Genomic DNA, 20,141 nt, shown 5'->3' on the forward strand with positions numbered 1-20,141 from the left:
ATTTACAAGAGGAATCAAACAGAACCAATTTCTTGCTTCTGTACTATCAGCAATTGCATTTCATCAGCAATATTTTTTCCCCATCAGAAATAAAGTACCAGAGGTATAATGCAATGAATATGGAGGTTCTTCTTGGGTCATAATAATTTCTAGTCATTGAGTTACATGCTGTCTTTCTCTTTTAAAACAATATGTGCCAATGGTCATATCACATTTCAGACTATTATTGCAGGAAACTATTTTTTTCCAGTATAAACTCCTACAAAAATGTGTCTTGTAACACATTTAAAATATGTCTAATCCAAGAATTCTATTTGTGTGTCATGTTTCACAATATGGGGACTAAAAAAGCATTCATGTAGTGTGATTTTCTTGCTCAAACTGAGTATATGATCTGCTGTTTCTTCTGTTTCTTTGCTTAATCTGCACTTTGAATCATCTGATGATTTTTTCAGTTCTGGCCTTGATTGCATTAGTTCAAATAGTTTGCTCTTGAGCAGTCAAAATTAAACATTCAGTTGCTTTTTTAATGTTCTGGTTGTAAGTCATTGCCAGGTTTTATCTTTATCCACTTTCCCTTTCATCTTTTATAGAAATTGACCATGTGATGTTTCTCCTTGCTGGTATTTCATTCTTCTTTTTTATTACATTATTTCAATGTTCATGCTTTGTTTCCTGTACATTTAGTAAGTTCCAAATTTTAACTTGCATTAGTGTTTGTTTTTGGCCATCTTTTATATAATCAGCCAATGCAGGTTTTTCTTTTTTGACAGTTTGTTTAATTTGAAATAAGCCTCTGCCTTCATTTCTGCAGGATGGGTATAATTTATTAATATCATTACAGGAATGTTATACATAGTGAATAATCATCAATTTCTTGTTTTTCAGTCCAAACTGTCCAAATGAGCTTCTGGGCAGTTAATAATTCCAGTAATGTATCATATCACAGGTATGGCCCAGGAATTCATGGTTTTGATGGTGTTTCCACTATTTCGACTGTTCAATTTTGTTTTTAGCCATTTCCTCACTCTTTTGATGTATTCTTTGTTAATCACATTTTAACTTGTCCATGCTTGATGTTATCCAACTGTAAAATGCCCAGATACTTGTAAGCTTCATCTTGATGGTTTGACCATTCAGTATTTAAATTCCATTATTGTTCACCATTTCACTCGGATTTATCACTACTTTAGCACATTTCTCTAGACCAAATTCTATTGCTATATCTATGCTAAAAATTCTTACAATATTTATCAGTGACTGAATTTTGATTTCTGATTTTCTGTAAAGCTTCATATCATTCATATAAAATAAATGCAAATAAACAAACAAATAAAGCAAATATGGAGTCACTTTGGTCCAGTGGTTAAGGCACCAGGCTGGAAACCAGGAGTCTGTGAGTTCTACCTCACCTTAGCCACAAAAGTCAGCTGGATGACCTTGGACCAGGCACTCTCTCTCAGTGCAACTCACTTCACAAGGCTGGTATTGTGGGACAAGTAGAAGGAGGAAGTTATGTTGGATATGTTTGCCACCTTGAGTTATTTGTAAAAATAATAAAAATCAGGATACAAATTAAAAAATACTGTAAACAAAATGTGAGATTTTTTTAGTATTTTTTGCCGTTTGATAGCCACGATCTGTTTATTTCAAAATCACTGAAATCAGAATCATAACAATGACAAAAATAAATGTAATAATAAGTCACCCTGGAAGATGCCTCTTCTATATTGTTATTCATATGTTTTTTTCCATAGCATATAGTGGAAGATATATATACATAAGGTAAATAGTTATTCAAGTATATGATTTTATAAATGAAAACAGTCAGTTTTGTATAGTGGTTAAAGAAACCAGGCTAGAAAGCAGAGGACTGTGAGTTCTAGTTCTGCCTTAGGCTAGTTAGATGACCTTGGTCAGTCACTCTCTATCAGCCCTAGGAAGGAGGCAATTGCTTTTAGAATATTGCCAAGAAAATTGAAGAGACCAGTCCCGGTAGTTGCTAGGAGTCAACAATAATTAAGTCAAAGATGCTCTCTCTCTCTCTCTCTCTCTCTCCCTCCCTCCCTCCCCCCCTCTCTCTCTCTTTCTCTCTCTCTCTCTCTCCCCCTCCCTCCCTCCCTCTCTCTCTCCCTCCCTCCCTCCCTCCCTCCCTTTCTCTCTCTCATACAAAATTATATGAAAGGAAAACAAATTTAAAAACCTTGAAAAAATATAAAGTAGCTTAACCAGTAAATCATGATGGCTTTCAAATTAATGCACATATTCTGTATGCTATCATGTTTCTCCTGAGATAGGTATAGGCATTCATGAAAAGAATTTGGATTCAATTCTTTGCATCTACTCTTTAAAAATTCAGAATATTTTATGAATTTGTTTGCCACCAACTGATGAATGGGAATGTTGGCTTTACTTGTCTGGATAGAAAACTGCTTCCAAAATTGTTATTTAAACTATTTAAAATATAAGAAATAAGTATTGCAAAGGATCGGAACCTATAGAACAGATACAACCCCAAAGAAGTCCTGCCATTGGATGGAATAAAATATGAGGAAAATAAATTAAAAATAGGAGACAAATTTAACCAAGTAAATTTACTCAAAATTCATTGAGTGGACCTGTAAATGCCTAACAACTCATGCTATTCCATTTAATTAAAAAATCTATGGATTAAAAAAACATCAATAAGCACTATATATTAAAATAAATTATTCTGCTTAGCATTTATACTGCGGTGTAATAGCTTTAAATGTATCAACTGCAATAGTATTCCTTACTTGTACTTAAATATATCCTTAATACTACAATCCAGATTCCTGGGTTCTGTTTTGTTATCTATTCACCAGTTTCAGCACCAGGAATAATTGAGAGACACCAGATATGCTTGTCTGCTAAATATTTCATGCTGTTTATTTTCCTGTTGTGTTTTCTTTCAAGATAGAGTACACATATGCCATTCTGTCTAAACCTGTGGGGGGAACACCCAAACATTAAATAGATTTCTTGGCAAAACACCATAAAAAGATAAAGATAGAATATACTGCATGTGTTCCTTTTTTGAATGGCAATCACATAAGGTATGAGATCAAATCAGAGAAAACTGTAGGAAGAAGTGATATCACAACAAGCATATTTCACAAGAATTTAAATAGAAGGAAAGTTAAGAGTGTCACCATTTTCTAAATCATTTTCAAAACACTCTCTAATACAAACTAAACAATCAGTTTCCTTAAATCTGGATAAATACAGCTGATTCAAGCTCATATTCTACTGTGGTGCCTATAATATAAAATATTTATACTGAATCATTTATATAGTAATTTATATATATTGGGACCATTAAAATCAATGCTAGAAAAGTGCCCTATCTTTTGCACGTAGTGAGTGGAAGTATCTTATTTTTGAGAACAATCTGGTTTAATTTATTTCTTTATTCAAACTGATCCAGAGAATTCATAACTATGCATTTAAATATGTTGCATTTCATTGATGTTACTACTGTGTGTTGATTTTTTCCTTGCTTCATTTCATAGCGAAAACTAAGTTATGGAGATCTGTGTTTTTAAATAAATATGCAATTTGATTATAGATCACTTCTATTCTTTCTTAACATGTAAATACAAAAAAATCCCTTAAAATATCTGTTATAAAAACAAATTAAAGATCACAGTTCAGCTTTAGAATGTTTTATTTTATTGTTTTGATAGATTAATCAAAACATATATTTTTTCATTGAAAGATGATTTATTATATAAGCCTCATAAAATTTATTCTCATTTTTGAGGTTAAGTTTGAAAGTGAATAATCATTTTCCCCATGTAATTTTCCACATGAAGATAATATTTTTTTAGATGATGGTGAACAGACAATATACACTAGAAAAGCATGATAAACAATCTAAATTATTTTGCTTGGTTCTCTTTCATTCCCCCCCCCCAGACTAAAGTAGACTTTAGAAGTATGGCCTATTGAAGCATTTTCCCCTTATCATTCTTTTGATGAGTTATGGGCTATTTGATTAGAACTTTTTGTCTGCAAAGAAATTGGAAGGGAAAGCTAGTTCACAAATTCATTTTTCATTCTTTATTTCATAGAAAATGTTCCCAGTGCAATGGAGAGGGAGCTACAGAATTTCAGATTCCTTGCCTTATATTATTTTAAATGTAATAACAATACCTTCTGAGAAAACTATATGCACAATTAAAAAATAAATTATAAATATTGTTTGGAGATAAGAGTGAAAATCAGAGTGATTATCACACCGAACTAAAACCATGCAGTTTTAGAAGAACTTTTGGATCATGTTATTCTTTATTCTCATTCTTGAGGAAAGTGGATAGCATACGCAACAAAAAAAAAAATACCATAATGTATGTTTAAAATCCTGTTTAAAAGCTCAATTTCTCTAAAAGGGATCTTTATTTAAACAAAATAAAAAGAATATCTTTGATTCTGGCAAATCCATCTCTTTCAGCCTTGCTTTGCTTTGCTTTTGCCAGAAACTAATTCTGTTGGCCCTTCTGTAACCCTGGTTGTCGTTTTTCCCTGCTGGAAGTTTGGCAAAAGTAAAAACTGGCAGAGAACAACATATTATATTTTTAACTGTATATTAAAAACTTTTTTGTATAGCCATTATTCTTACTATGTGCTCCAGTTGTGACTAGGAGTTGCTTCAATCTCATTTCCTTCTTTGGCAAATGCAAAGCAGGTGTACAACTGAAAAAATATATATTAACAATGGTCCCTCTATTACTGTTCTTTGGCAAGAATGGTCTGTTTCTAAGCTCAGCCAAAGGTGGGGGCAGCAGTTTAATATTGCTTCTGGTATTAGCCTCTTTCCACACAGGGGGGTGAGAGTAGGGATTATCATAACTAGTACTAGAATACTTTCTTGATCCAAAGTAGTAAATAAAACTGTGGCTCCAGATAAAACTTGTTAGAAATTCTGTACCTTAAAAAGAAATTGCCTGGATAGTTGGGCTTGGAAAATAAGACTCTCAGCTTCATTGGTTGTTGGAAAAGGCAAAGCAAAATATTCTTGTTGAACTTCTATTTGATTTTCCATATTTTGATATGCTATAAAATGATTTGCCAGAAGGAAACAATCTTATTAAAGAAGATCCTCTGGCACCAGAATAATGGCTGCTCACATAGTAGGACAGAGAACTATGGCTAAAAGTTTAGTAGACTGACTGAGAAATAGTAATTTATCTTTTCCAGAGCAAAGACATGTCACTGTATAATGCTTTTAAGTAACCTACCTAGCTCTACAGATCTGTGCCTGTTCATCTATCTACAGGACCATCTTAATGTGCTTATTCAAGACTGTACCAACATTATTTCCAATGGTGTTCTTGCTACTAGACTGATAGTGAATGGTACTAAAACAACCTAGTTTGCCTACCTGAAAGGCTGAATTGTTAAACATTTCTGGGACTCCTTAACAAAGCTGAAGTCCAGCAAATCTAGAGGACACTGGTGGAGAATCCTATCCTATTAAGTAACAACAATAACAACAAAATAACAAATCTGTTGCCTTATAATCAATGAAAACAAAGCCTAATTAAAATTAAAAGTTTACAGCTACATATTTTCAGCAGCCACCAAAACCTGTATATATCTCCAATTTATCAAAACTTGAATCTCTTAACATTTCTATTAATTTTATAGTAGTCTTTCTTTCAGGTGAGAAGAAGCCTCTTTTAAACCAGTTTTGCACCATGTCCTTCCCTAGTTCTTTTCCATGTAGAAGCCATTTATGACAACTCTCCAGAACATAGTCCTGTCATTTTTAAAGGAATACTCACAAAGATGCTGCTCTTTTCAGGGATAGGAAGGGGGAGCAATTGAGTGCAATCACTAATACAAAAGATGGTTTATTCACATAGTTCAGTAGCTAATGTACCCTCCAGGTTTCTGGACTTGCCTACCTTGGCAGACAGACTCCGTGGTTTGCTGGAGAGGATCTCTGTAGCTTCCCTGCAGTGGGTGGAAAGGTTCAGAATTGCAGCAGCTGCTGCTATGTGGGTGTCTTCACTACATTGACCATAGCGATAAGAGCTGGCATGGCAAGGACTCTGTGTGTGGGCGCTAGCACTAGGCTGCCGATTAGAAAATTTCCCTGGATTTGAAAACTGCTTTGCTGTTGAAGAGAGATTTGATTAGAAGTAGTTCTATGAAACCGTCCTCCTATTAAAGGGACAAAGGCAATCAGCTCATACAGTAAAATAGACAAACAATGCATGAAATAAAAGCTACTCTTGTCACAAAACTCAACATTTTTTTAAGTTTCAGAAATTAATAGATTTAAAACATTAGACAGTGTTGTCATATAAACTTTCAGATACTTCCAAAATCAGTAGAGGACAACATTGTAAATCCATTTCCTAAAATGTTCTCATGCCATGTGAAGGAAACATTGTAGGAGTATAATTATGATGCTATGCTTGCCATCTAGCAAATTTTGAAGCCTTCCCCCATGGACATTCCTAACTTTTGGTATAGTTTTATCTCTTTATAAAATGTTTTCTTAATATTTTATAGATGTTTAGCCTGAACTCAACATTGCAGCATTCATTTTGATTCTTGAATCTCTTGGGATATATCACCGCTTACCTGCAAAAGTGCACACCCACTTAGAGTGCAATTGAGTTCCAGCTATAGCTTGAGTGTGCTGGCAGTTAAGCTCCTATATAATTATACATTTAACCGAAAATTTTAAAGTGGATATTTATAAAATGACAATTCATGTGGGGTACAACACAATATTGTGTCTCTCTATCTGTATCCCAGTAATTGGAATTGTTAATAATGCCCTAGAACAGTGGTGGCGAACCTATGGCACGCGTGCCAGAGGCGGCACTTAGAGCCCTGTCTGTGGACATGTGTGCTATGCCCCAAAGATGGCAACCATCCTTTTTCAAGCAGCCGCCCGCTAACTTGCCGAGGTCCCACATGGCCGGATGCATCCCAGCATGGCTGGTTTCCCTCCCCCCTGCCCCGTCCCTCCTGGCCTCACATGCTCTCCTTTTCCTAGGCATAACCCACTGCATCGCCTCCTCAGCTGTTGGCCGGCTGTTGAGCTCAGAGGCGGCTTCTCTGAACCGCTGGCAGTGGGCTGCAGAGCCCTAGAGTGTGCCGGTCAAGGGGCCAGCAGGCTGTGGCTGCTGACGGATACTGTTGGCCCCCATGCGCTTGCTGGCCTCTGTGTGCGGGGGCCGATGGTGTCAGGCAGCAGCTGCCCTGGCCCCTGCATTGCCTTGCCTTGCAACAATGGCACCCCTGCCCTGCCTCACATCCCCTCACCCTGCAGGAAGAGCCTCCTGCCCACTGTACCACCCACCAGAGACCCCCTGGATCTCCCCCAACCCTGTCTGATCCCCACAGGAGTCCCTGCCCACGAGTAACATTGAGGTGACCATGCCCACCTTGGCCACACCCACCCATTCTGCCATGACCACCACAGCCACGCCCACCCAGTGGGCCACACCACCTGGCACCCGGCGATAAATAAGTGGGTCTTGGGTTGCAGTTTGGGCACTCGGTCTCTAAAAGGTTCGCCATCACTGCCCTAGAAGATGAGTTTTCAGAATGTATGTGACTCAGAGTTTACCAGTATTTTCAGATAGAGAGATTACAGGATATCACAATACAAACATCAGAGCAATCACTCTGGCCTTATAAAAATGCCATGATCTTATTTTAACAGTGTAATTCTAGTAACCTAGATGCTGCTAGCCTTTCTGCAAGAGATCATCAGTTTTGTATAATTACACCTTTTTACATTAATCAGTGGATATTGCATATAGGTTTGGGTGTAAGTCTTATTTAAACAATACATTATTTTAGCTACAGTAAATAGATAGATAGATAGATAGATAGATAGATAGATAGATAGATAGATAGATAGATAGTTAGATAATGCGTAGCACTATATCTATCTATCTATCTATCTATCTATCTATCTATCTATCTATCTATCTATCTATCTATCTATCTATCTATCTATCGTGGAAGTTGGAAGCGACCTTGGTGGTCATCTAGTCCAACCCCATGTTCAAGCAGGAAACCATATACCATTTCAGACAAATGGCTGTCCAGTTTTTTTAAAAAAACTTCCAGTGTTGGAGCATTTACAGCTTCTAGAGGCAGGTTGTTCCACTGATTAATTGTTCTAACTGTCAGGAAATTTGTCCTTAGTTCTAGGTTGTTTCTCTCTTTGGTTAGATTCCATCCATTGCTTCTTGTCTTGCCTTCAGGTGCTTTGGAGAATAGCTTGACTCTCTCTTCTTTGTGGCAACCCCTGAGATATTGGAACACTGCTATCATGTCACCCCTCGCTCTTCTCTTCATTAAACTAGACATATCCAATTCCAGCAACCGTTCCTTATATGTTTTAGCCTCCTGTCCCCTAATCTTTGTTGCTCTTCTCTGTACTCTTTCTAGAGTCTCAACATCTTTTTTACATCGTGGTGACCAAAACTGGATGCAGTATTCCAAGTGTGGCTTACCAAGGCATTGTAAAGTGGCATTAATACTTCATGTGATCTTGATTCTATCTTTCTATTAATGCAGCCTAGCACTGTGTTGGCTTTTTTGACAGCTGCAGCACAGTGCTGGCTCATATTTAAGTGATTGTCCACTAGGACTCCAAAATCCCTCTCACAGTTACTACTATTGAGCAAGGTACCCCCTATACTACACCTGTGCATTTGGTTTTCTTGCCTAAATGTAGAACCTTACTTTTTTCACCATTGAATTTGATTTTGTTATATAGTGCCCAGTGTTCAAGTCTGTCAAGATTCTTCTGTATCTTAAGCTTGTCTTCTGGAGTGTTGGCTATTCCTGCCAGCTTGGTGTCATCTGCAAATTTGATGAGTTCTCCATCTATCCCCTCGTCCAGATCGTTGATGAAGATGTTGAAGAGCACTGGGCCCAGAACAGAACCCTGGGGAACCCCACTACACACTTCTCTCCATGTAGATGTGGTTCCGTTGAGGACCACATGCTGAGTATGGCCGGTCAGCCAGCTACGGATCCATTTGGTGGTAATGCTGTCTACCCCACATTTTTCTATCTTGTCAAGTAGTAGGTTGTGATCTACTTTATCAAATGCCTTACTGAAGTGCAAGTAAATTACGTCCACAGCATTCCTCTGATCCACTAATTTTGTCACTTGGTCAAAGAATGCAATAAGATTTGTCTGACATGATCTGTTTTTAACAAACCCATGTTGGCTTTTGGTAATGACTTTATCTGCCTCTAGGTGTTCACTGATTCATTGTTTGATTATCTTTTGCAGAATCTTCCCAGATATTGAGGTCAGGCTGATAGGTCTGTAGTTTCCTGGATCCATTTTTCTTCCTTTTTTGAAGATGGGAAATACATCAGCTCTTTTCCAGTCCTCTGGTAGTTCCCCAGTGCTCCAGGATCTTTGAAAGAGATAGTTCAGTGGTTCTGAGATCACATCTGCCAGTTCCTTCAGAACCTTGGTGTGTAATCCATCCGGTCCTGTGATTTGAACTCATCTAGGGGGGACAAGTGCTCACTTATTATTTTCTTGCCTATCTTAACTTGTGTTTCTAATCTGTTTTTTATGGTACTGCTTTTGATAGGATGGACTGTTTTTTCTCTTTGTGTAAAAACGGATGCAAAAAATGAGTTAGATAGTTCTGCTTTCTCCCTGTTGCTTGTCAACTTCTTGCCAGTTTCTCCCACTAATGGACCAATCATTTCCTTAACTTTTTTCTCGTTTTTACACACACGTGTGTGTATGCATGATTTCTCAGAAGGGACTAGGCATTTTTTACCATAGTGAAGCTTTTAACTGTGCTAGTTGCATATTTTGCTTGGTATGTACATCCTGGGAAATAAAACAAAAAAAAATACAGTGTAATTTTGTCAGTCTCTTACTTACATTCAAAGGATTGTGTGGGTTTTTGTCCTTGTATAGTTGGCATCTCTGTGCATTTGCCAAAGACTTGGGCATCAAAGCTAGCATAGTCAAAAGGTACTTTCCCATATTTCTCTTGCTCTCTTGTAAAAGTGGTTCTGGAGGAAGGGGTCAGTACAGATTGGCAGCTGTACTGAGATAACTCAAAATGTTTCACCAAGTTTGTCCTTCATAATGAAGACACAAAATATCAGAATAATAACTATTGTTATTAGATTCATTCTCTAACAGAGATACATTTAACAGTAATTTTTTAGAAATGCAGATTAGCACTAAATGTTTAGAACTAGGAAACACAAAATAGTAAGATACAAAAACTAATATTCATATATTTTCTTAAAGTTCTTTTCTTATATATAAAGATGTGCAGATTTCAACTCCTAGAATTCTCCAGCCGGCATGCTTAAAGCTGCCAAGTTTGAGAAACATTGGTCTATAGAATTATCTTTCTAACCAATTATCTTTCTCACCATTTGTCTGCCTCACAGACAAATTTAGTGGGTTTTGTGTTTAGGCATGCTGTTACTAGCTTTGACTGGTTCATCAGTTATGTCTTCCTAAATACAGCTCTTCCTAAATACAGCTCTCCATACCTACCTTTGGATGGTATTTGTCTGAGAAATTAGGAGGATATAGTTGAGTTGAATTTATTCTTCCCAATTTAGCCTCATGAGTGCATACAGTATGAGGTCAGTTCTTTATCCATGATCAAATAATGGATAACAGTAGTTACATTGTGAACCAACCTGGCATCCACCAGATACCTGAAAGAAAGGCCTTTTCTTTTTTTTACTTCTGCAAGGATATTTCAAGGTGTCTTTTGAAACCTTCTTGGGTTTCTTCTTTAGTGTTGGTGATGGCAACACTAGCATTGCCAGCATTGGGGTTATTTTTTTCTACACTCCATCTATCATTCTGAATCCTTCATAGCTGCCCATATTTCTGGAAAAGACCAGTCCCTTTTCTGGAGAGGAATAGTTTGATAATTGTTGTCCATGAGCAGGTGACCTCACATTTGAATTCCTGAAATGAACTGTATGTGGGCCTTCTTTGTTTTTGTCCTGGAAGATGCAGATGAGGGGCCAGTCTTCTGGATGGGCATCTAGCCATACTTAACAATATTCCTATGCTGAAGCTATAGCACTGGCTACCCATTAGCTACCATGCCAATTAGTACTGGCTTATAATGCCCTGATGGCATCTCCTAAATGACCTTGGCTGATTTTGAAAAAGCTAAGCAGGGTTGGACTTGCTTTGTATTTGAATGGAAGATCACCACAAAAGCACAGGGTTATGGACTAATCTAAGATGTCAAATAGAATTCTGGAAGAAAGCTATGGCAAGGCATGGATGTGGATGTGAACTCAACTTCAGGGAAATTTTACTTCTTTATAAAGGTCAGAACAACTTGGAATCAGAATCTCAATGTGTCTATCTTTTTCTTTAATACATCTGTGCAATTGCTATGATCATCTTGACAGGTCTTACTGCTGATTTCAACTGGGAATTGACATTTTCCAGACATTCCAGCCTTTTTAGTGGTAGCAAATATTCTTTGGAAGGCTTTCTTTTGAAATTAGAAGGTTGCTTTCTACTGACACATATAAGTGCCTCCTAAAGACACATATTTTCTTCTAGGTCTTCCTTGTGTAGAGAGGGTTTTTTCCCCCTTTATACATTTTAATATATTGTTATTATTATATATTATCATATATTTTATTATCCTTTTTGTAATGAAATAAGAAATTTGGGATTCAGGATATTAATAGGTTAATGAATATGAGTTAATAAATAAATAATGAACTTGCGTTAATAATGAATAGATTTGTAAATGAAATGATAAAGTCCCAATTTCCCTGCATAGTGACCATGGTCAATTGGTGGGTTGTGGTGTTCTTTCAGGTGGGAAGACATGAAGAGTGTAAATGCAAACATTGCAAACATGTGGTGGCCCAATGGTTAGAATCCAATATTGCAGGCTAACTCTGCCGACTGCCAGCAGTTTAGTCCTGATGGACTCAAGGTTTACTCACCCTTCCATCATTCTGAAGTTGGTAAAATGAGAACCCAGATCGTTGGGGGCAATATGCTGACTCTGTAAACCACTTAGAGCAGGGGTGTCAAACTGGCAGCCTGTGGGCTGGTTTCATTATACCAAAGCCATGCCCACCCCATTGCCGGCAATGCAAAAAAAGTTGCGATATATCACGACACGTCATGTGACATGGTGAGTTTGACACCCATGACTTAAGAGTGTAAAGCACTATGAAGTGATATATAAATCTAAGTGTTTTTGCACTATGGTGCTTAGATCAGCCAGATTGCCATTGAATTTCAGTAGCAAAATCCTCAGGGGATTGGGGATGCATTAGGACTTTATATTTCTGTAATAATGAATGATGTCTCATCTGCACCTTTTATATGACATTTTATAATATATTAACTTCTACCTGCACTGCCAATTCAAAAGTTGAATGTTTCAGAACATTACAAGCTATAGTATGAATATAACATGAAATATAAATGTCTTTTTCCAGAATGCATCTTCTATAAATATAATTCAAATTTTTTACCTATGGATCTGATCATGGCACTGCCCTGTTTTGAGTGATACATGTTGATTTTTTTCCTGAGACATTGCCATTTTCTCAGCTGCAGCAATTGGACATCCAGAAAGACTATTGAAAAGATTTGTTATACAAAAGTAATTGTTAATAGTTTATACTCAGTGGTATTAAGATTTCTAATATGCATTTCACATCAAAAATAAAATATTCAGCTTGTTGCCCTTTTTATTCTGTTTATCATGTTAATTGCTATTACTGCCTTTAAAATCCAACTATATCTTCTTTTCACTGTTATCTCAAGCTATTATGGCTGCTAGATCTTTCTTTCCTATACATCCCCTGATGATTTTAATTCAGCTAATTTCCCATTGCCATTCAAATACTAGGACGCTATCCATTCTTTTCACCTGATTGTTGCTAACATAATTATTTCATTGCTTCCATAACATCATTATTTCTTTAGACTTGTAAGATCTTTGACCTCTCTAGTAGAAATGTTGATCTTCTTTCTCTGGGAAATTAGCCTAGTCAACTTTATCAATGACTTTAATATACTAAATTAAACCATGATCTATCATAAATGGATATAAATACTTAGAAGATTAAATCAATACACCAAAGTATATCAAGTTTGAATCAAATCATATATTTTCACTATATACATTTGATCACTTGATTAGTCTTCACTGTTCTTTGTAAGTAATTTAAATTCTTTGTAGTTATAGACTACAAAGATAGTTTTAATATCAAGTTTACACCTAGGATTTCATATGAAATGAAGATGATGCCACATTCCTGTATAAAGTATATATAGTAAGTACATAATTGAAAGCAAAAAGTTGGGGAGGGCATATATTATCTGAGATTGGATAGCATGTATTTATATTGACATCCTGGCTTTCTTAAGGAGAGCTGTCAATAAATTATGATTTAGGAATGAATGTATTTGATTCAATTCTAACATTTCTTAGTACTGTAAAGTAGTTATGTATGTTTCTTAGTACTAGTTATGTATGTTTCTTTTTCATTGATTTCAACAGGAGAATTAAGTATATATGTCATTGTCAGTCAGTAAAAACTTTGGGATCTAAAAGTACTTCATTTGGGCTGAAAATTCTTAAATTTATGTTTGTGTAAGGAAGTTTTCTTGCAAGAGTTAAAAGTTTATATTATTAAGTGAGGTGGTCATAAAATGTGACACCATATGACTGTGCTGATTTATGATGGCGGTTAAAACAGTCCCAGTTTCAGGTTTTAAGAAAATTCAGGTGCAATATTGCATGATCACCCATTTGTGATCTCCTGCTAGCTTTCCCATTATATTTTTCTTGTCAGTAATCAGCAATGAAGGTCTCAAATGGTGATCACATGACTATGGGACAGTGTGATCATTATAATTGTGAGCTGCCAAGTGCCCAAATCCCAATCACATGACTGTGGGATACTGCAATAGCCATAACTTCAACTCCTGCCATAAGTTTCCTTCATCATTGTCATTGTAACTTCAAATAGTTGCTGAACAGATGGTAATTAACTGAGAGTTACCTATATTGTTACTTTATATCAGTGGTTCTCAACCTGTGGGTCGGGACCCCATTTGGGGTCGAACGATCTTTTCACGGGGGTCGCCAAACAAGGCTGTCTGCCATTTTTTTCCCCTTTTCTTTGGCCAAGCCCCTGACACCCGGTGATGTATAAGTGGTTGGGGGTCACCACAACATGGGGAACTGTATTATGGGGTCGTGGCATTAGAAAGGTTGAGAACCACTGCTTTATATGAATGACAGATATTAAAGAAAACATACCCTTCTTGAAGATACCAATGGAAGCAGACTTGAATTACCTTCTGTGAGTGTTGCGGTTGCTATTGACATGGCCTCTTCCTGTACATCCAGGGGTGGGACACTTTAAAACATTTTCATGCATGGCAAGGACTAAATAAAAGAAAAAACAAACAAACAAAAAATCCTGAAATCCACGCTAATTTTACAGAACAGTTCAGCGTTGGCCACTGAGAGGAGATCTTCACTCTCAAGTTTATACTAGTGAACTTTCAACCCCAAAAATATGAAGACTTGTCACAATTGTAAAATGGGTGGCTATATAAAGTGATTAAATGAATGAATAAATAGATGAATAAGTACATAAATAAATAAACCATCTCCCTCAGTTACTACATAATTCACAATAAGCAGAGAATCTAAGAGTTTGAGCCACCATATATCTCCCAAGATAAAACCTGACATTTGTTAAATAGTTGCCCGCCTTTTTTTAGAGAATAGAAATCATCATCTGAGTGCGTGTATGTGTGTATACACACACACATATATACATACATATATACACACATACATATACATATACATATACATGTATATATATGAGAACAATTCATCAGTGGAACAGCTTGCCTCCAGAAGCAGTAAATGCTCCAACACTGGAAGTTTTTAAGAAGAGACTGGACAGCCATTTGTCCGAAATGGTGTAGGGTTTCCTGCCCGAGCAGGGGGTTGGACTAGATGACCTCCAAGGTCCCTTCCAACTTTACTACTATTATTATATATATATGAACATACATACATACGTGCATGCATGTTTTACTGCAAACTGACTTCCCAGCTGTGAGATAATAGCTGCATTATCCTCTCAAACTATATAAACTACTAAACTATTTTTGTTCATTTCATGCACTAGCATGTTCAGTGATTCTGTAATTTACTGTATTTCTGTAATTCTTGATAAGTTTCAAAGACATAATTAAGCACTTTGTAAACAGCTATGGGACATATAACTAAAATACATTTTTCCCAGCATTGTTCCAATCATACCAAAGCAATTTTTCTTCTATCAATTTTACAAAATTTATCACCAAAGCTTCAATATTAACTCCACAGGATTATACTTCAATTTAAGTAATTGAATTTGGAATATAGATTGATTTTGGATCAGATTATCTGTTGCTGGTCATAGAAAAGTTAAGAGGATAGCAATGGCAAATATAATAGGTATCTGGATCCAATCTGTGTTGGTCATCAGGACCAAAAGCTTTGTCTTCTGAGCATTTGGAGTCGTGCTGGAGCCCATCCTCAGAGAATTTCTTTGTGTGCTTTGGGCTGTTCTATTGTGATAGTTTTTTTTTTAAATTTATAAACCTCCCCACTCCCGCAGGGCTCCGGGCGGCTAACAATAAAAACACCATATAACATGACAAAACAAACAATACAATAACAGTCATCCAGGGGTCAGATTTTATAAACCCCAGGCCTGACGGAAAAGCCAGGTCTTAAGCAGCTTGCGGAAAACCAACAGGGTGGGAGCGGTCCTAATCTCTGGGGGGAGCTGGTTCCAAGACGTGGGCGCCATCACAGAGAAAGCCATCCCCCGTGGCCCCGCCAAATGGCACTGCTTGGCCGACGGGATCTGAAGGAGGCCCAGCCTGTGGGATCTAACCGGACGAAGGGAACTATGAGGTAGTAGGTGGTCTCGCAAATAGCCTGGCCCTAAGCCATATAGAGCTTTAAAGGTAATAACCAACACCTTGAATTGGACCTGGAGACCAATAGGCAACCAGTGCAGCTCACGGAGGATAGGTGTAACGTGGATGTACCGAGGAGCATCCACTATCACTCACGTGGCTGCATTCTGGACCAACTGTAGTCTCCGAATACTTTTCAAGGGTAGCCCCATGTAGAGCGCGTTGCAGTAGTCCAGACGTGAGGTGACAAGGGCATGAGTGACTGTAAGGAGAGCCTCCCGGTCCAGGTAGGGTCGCAACTGGTGCAACAGACGAACTTGTGCATAGGTCCTCCCAGCCACAGCTGTCAAATGATGTTCCAAATTCAGCTGTGGATCAAGGAGGACACCCGAGTTGCGAACCCGCTCCAAAGGGGGTATATTTTCCCCTCCTAGAGTCAACACTGGACAGTTAGCATGATCCTTGGGAGGCAACATCCAAAGCCACTCGGTCTGGTCAGGATTGAGCCTGAGTCTGTTAACCCCCATCCAGACCCTCACGGCTTCAAGGCAACGGTCCATCACATCAGCCGCTTCACTGAGAGAGCTCGGGGAGGAGATATATAGCTGGGTATCATCAGCATACTGATGAAACCTCACCCTGTGCTGTCTGATGACAGCATGCCGGAGCCCATTCTCAGTTCTCTGAGAATGGGCTCCAGCATGGGTCCAAAAGATCAGAATACAAATCTTCTGGTCCCGCTGACTAACACGGATTGGATCCTGCAACATTATCCTGGGACACGTATATTCGCCTTCATTCATAATAAATACCCTTTAATTACAATCTTTGTTTAAATTCTCAGAACAGCACAGCTGTGCCATTTAAAAGATCTGGAGACCGATGACATATTTTCTGAATCATCATATGGTCTTGAAGAAACCACAAGCCACAAGCTCTGTGCCACATAATTGCTTCTCTGACTGTCACAGAATTGTTCAGTGAAGTGAAAACACCAAAGACAGCACACCTACCATTCCAATGCACAGCGCCTACTCATATCAGTAGAAAGGGATTGCACAAGTTTAATAAAAAATACTCTCCCTGTAGCTTATTTCTGCTTTAAACAACAAGGTGGAATTTAATTATCTCCCTTTGCAAGATTGCTTGGGAATTTTCTTCTTCTGTTCTGTTAGAGTAAAAAAAAAAAAAAATCCTACAGGAAATAACAGATTTGCGATCCTCCCCAGAAGTGTAACACACCTATTTTATATTTTTACGGAATCATAAATAAATAGCCAAATCCATAGCCCTTTCCCTCAGGAGGCACAAAGCACATTATTTTCCTGGTCTATCAGTGTAGCAATTATTTTTAGTACAATGAGAGGCTATAAAAATCAATCTGCCAAGAGAGGCAAAGGGCTTAGGGTTATAAAGGTATTCCCCGGGTATATATTCTTCAATAAATCATAAGGAATTTTATTTTGACCAAGAGCATAAGGCAGTATTTTCATTTCAAATGCCCACTTATGTTTATTTCCTAGTGTAATTGCAAAGTAGAAGTTTAATTCACTTACTTCCTAGTAGGTGTGCCTGAGCGTGTGTGTGCGCATACACTGATACTAGACCTGATAGGTTTTTGCATTTGAGAAACAAAATAGCATCCAATTTAATTTTTATTTTTGATAAAAAAAATATGAAAATTTGATTTCAGATTCCAAATCAAATTTAGTTCCAGATTTGCTTAATAAATGCATGATTCACTTAATAACTGCAGTGATTCACTTCACAACTGTGGAAAAAAGGTCAAAAAATGGGGGTACAACTCACTTAACAACTGCTTTGCTTAGCAACAGAAATTTTGGTTCAGTTGACTATCTGTACTGAACTAGGATGCTTATTTATTATAATAAATTCATACATCATAAGATAATAATACTATCTGAAATACATTAATTTTAGAGTACCCCCAAACTTTTGTAGGTCCTAGACATTGTGCCTAATGGATAATAAGATGGTGATTTGCTCATCCTTCGATTTAATTTGGTATGGCTTGATCTCATGATACTATTCTGATTTGTCTAAACTTCTTGAATTATACATATAATTACTAAGGTGAAGTAATCCTGACAATGGCTAAGGTGTTCATACAAAACAGGAGGAGACCAATATTGAGGATTTGCAGCAGCAAGGAACCCCCAGGTCAAATAAAAAATATGCATAAACTTTGCATTGGGCCAGCTTCAAAATCTAGGTGTCCATGCTATAATCTACATGGTGTGTGCTCCCTCCCCCTTCTCTTTTTGTCTCAAATGGTACAATCAGAAGGCAGTTTAGAAAACTGTTTCTTACCACCAATACATATTGCTCACTACCTTTCAAAGAGGGAGAAAAGGAGAAATATTGTTTTTAAAAGAGATTCCCTGCAAGTGATGGGAAGAAAATCACATTAAGTAAGTAGTTTTATAATGTAAGATGTCAAATACAAATAAGAGGAAAATGCACCAAATGATAAAGTTTTATCAAATTGTAGTGTTTGTGCTGTTGAAAGATGCTCAGTGAATGTGTTTGTTCCTTTTGGCTTAACTTTTAAAGGCTAAGAATGTTCAGACCTGGTTAGTGTTTGTAATCAAGTTTAGTACCTAGAAATATCAAAGACCGGGAAGTTGAAAAATCATCAAAGAGTCATCAATGTCAAACCATTTCTGCATGGATATCACGAGGTCTCAGCATCCATTTCCAGCTTGACTCAAAGAAGACTTGACTTTACATATTTATTTGTAAAATCTTGACACTCATTTATTTAATCTAGGAGTCTGGGCACTTGAAATAGAATACTCTGGTAAACACTATGAGATACCTAGAAGTTGAGGGATACTTACCCAATTAAGTTTCATAGTGCTGAGCTTTTGTTCTGGAGTTTTACCCATGCAGTATTACCCAGCAGTGGTAGGGTGAAGTAGATATAAGATTATCATTTAGTTATGATGGCATGGTTTTTATCTGATCTGGTCCCTTAGGCCAGGCTGGTTTTGCTCAGCAATGGACTGTATTCAGCTTAAGCAACACCCTTCTGGATCTGAGATTTTTCTGGAATATTAATTTCAGGTGCCTTAGTGACTTTTCATTCCATAAATAATAGTGTATCTTCATCACTGAAATGGACATGAAATTATACCACTGTTATAATGCAGATCCTTGCTCTTGGTTAATACAGTTATGAGCCGTATAAAAGGCTATGCCTTGTGTCATCATGCCAGTGGTATGACATAGAGTTTTCTGTACTGAAGAATTTCTACTTACTTTCAAGTGGCACTCTGACTTTATGTGGACAGCCCGAAAGACTGCGATGGTGAGGATACAATCCAGTCACATGCCCTGTTCCATCACACCCTGGAATGGGACATTTGGTCTCTCTTTTTTCAGGCCTGGGTACATCTGTGAAAAAAACAGAATGGACGGTCTGGCTGGAATACTGTAAATTATATATATATATATATATATATATATATATATATATATATATATATATATATATATATATATATATATATCAAAAATAAAATGAACACCAGGGTAGTAAAACTATAAAAGTTTAATTAAAAAGCGCCAAGCTTTCGCCGTCCCTGCCGGCATCATCAGGGCTAGAGCGCCAGAAAGTGTGAGAGTTTTTTATAGGCAAGTCAGAGTCTGCGCCCGGCTCCTCGATCTCGTCACCGGGCCTAATTGATTCAACTGCGCTTGATTGGTTTGCTTCTTCCTATTCCTCTTAGTTACGTGTGTGTTGTCGTCTCTCCTCCTTTCTTTCGATTCTGGGATGGGTGAGATAACTCCCCTACCGTTCAAATTATCTCTGTTCTTCAACCCATCCTCCCCATCAGGTTTGCGATTACAGCTTTAAGAGACCGATTGAATCAAGGAGACCAGGAACAACATCAGGACTCCCTCCAGACAGAAGACCTTATAAAACTGATGGGAGTCTGATTAAACACCTACTTCACCTTTCAGGGCACTATATTTGAACAGATCAAGGGAACTCCAATGGGGTCGCCGATCTCCAGCGTAATAGCAGAGGTGGTGCTCCAACGTTTAGAACACATAGCGATGGCCCAATACCAACCTAAGTTTTGGGCCCGCTATGTGGACGACACATTTGTAGTCGTCAAGA

The 20,141-nt window shown here is 37.5% G+C and overlaps 1 protein-coding gene across 3 annotated transcripts in view; it reads right to left on the bottom strand.

Moving 5' to 3' along the window:
* Positions 1–20,141, bottom strand: part of ST18 (ST18 C2H2C-type zinc finger transcription factor) — a 119,042-nt gene that overhangs the window by 36,570 nt on the left and 62,331 nt on the right. For all 3 annotated transcript variants that reach the window (XM_039368594.1, XM_039368592.1, XM_039368593.1), the window contains 5 exons: positions 19,277–19,411; positions 14,363–14,453; positions 12,526–12,630; positions 9,917–10,119; positions 5,931–6,142 (listed from right to left, as the gene is read on the bottom strand). In XM_039368594.1, the coding sequence (XP_039224528.1) occupies positions 5,931–6,142; positions 9,917–10,119; positions 12,526–12,630; positions 14,363–14,453; positions 19,277–19,411 (746 nt within the window). The remainder of the gene's footprint in view (positions 1–5,930; positions 6,143–9,916; positions 10,120–12,525; positions 12,631–14,362; positions 14,454–19,276; positions 19,412–20,141) is intronic.

Source organism: Crotalus tigris, unplaced genomic scaffold (genome assembly GCF_016545835.1).
Source record: "Crotalus tigris isolate CLP2741 ecotype Arizona unplaced genomic scaffold, ASM1654583v1 scf7180000020856.321264, whole genome shotgun sequence".
NCBI lineage: Eukaryota > Metazoa > Chordata > Lepidosauria > Squamata > Viperidae > Crotalus > Crotalus tigris.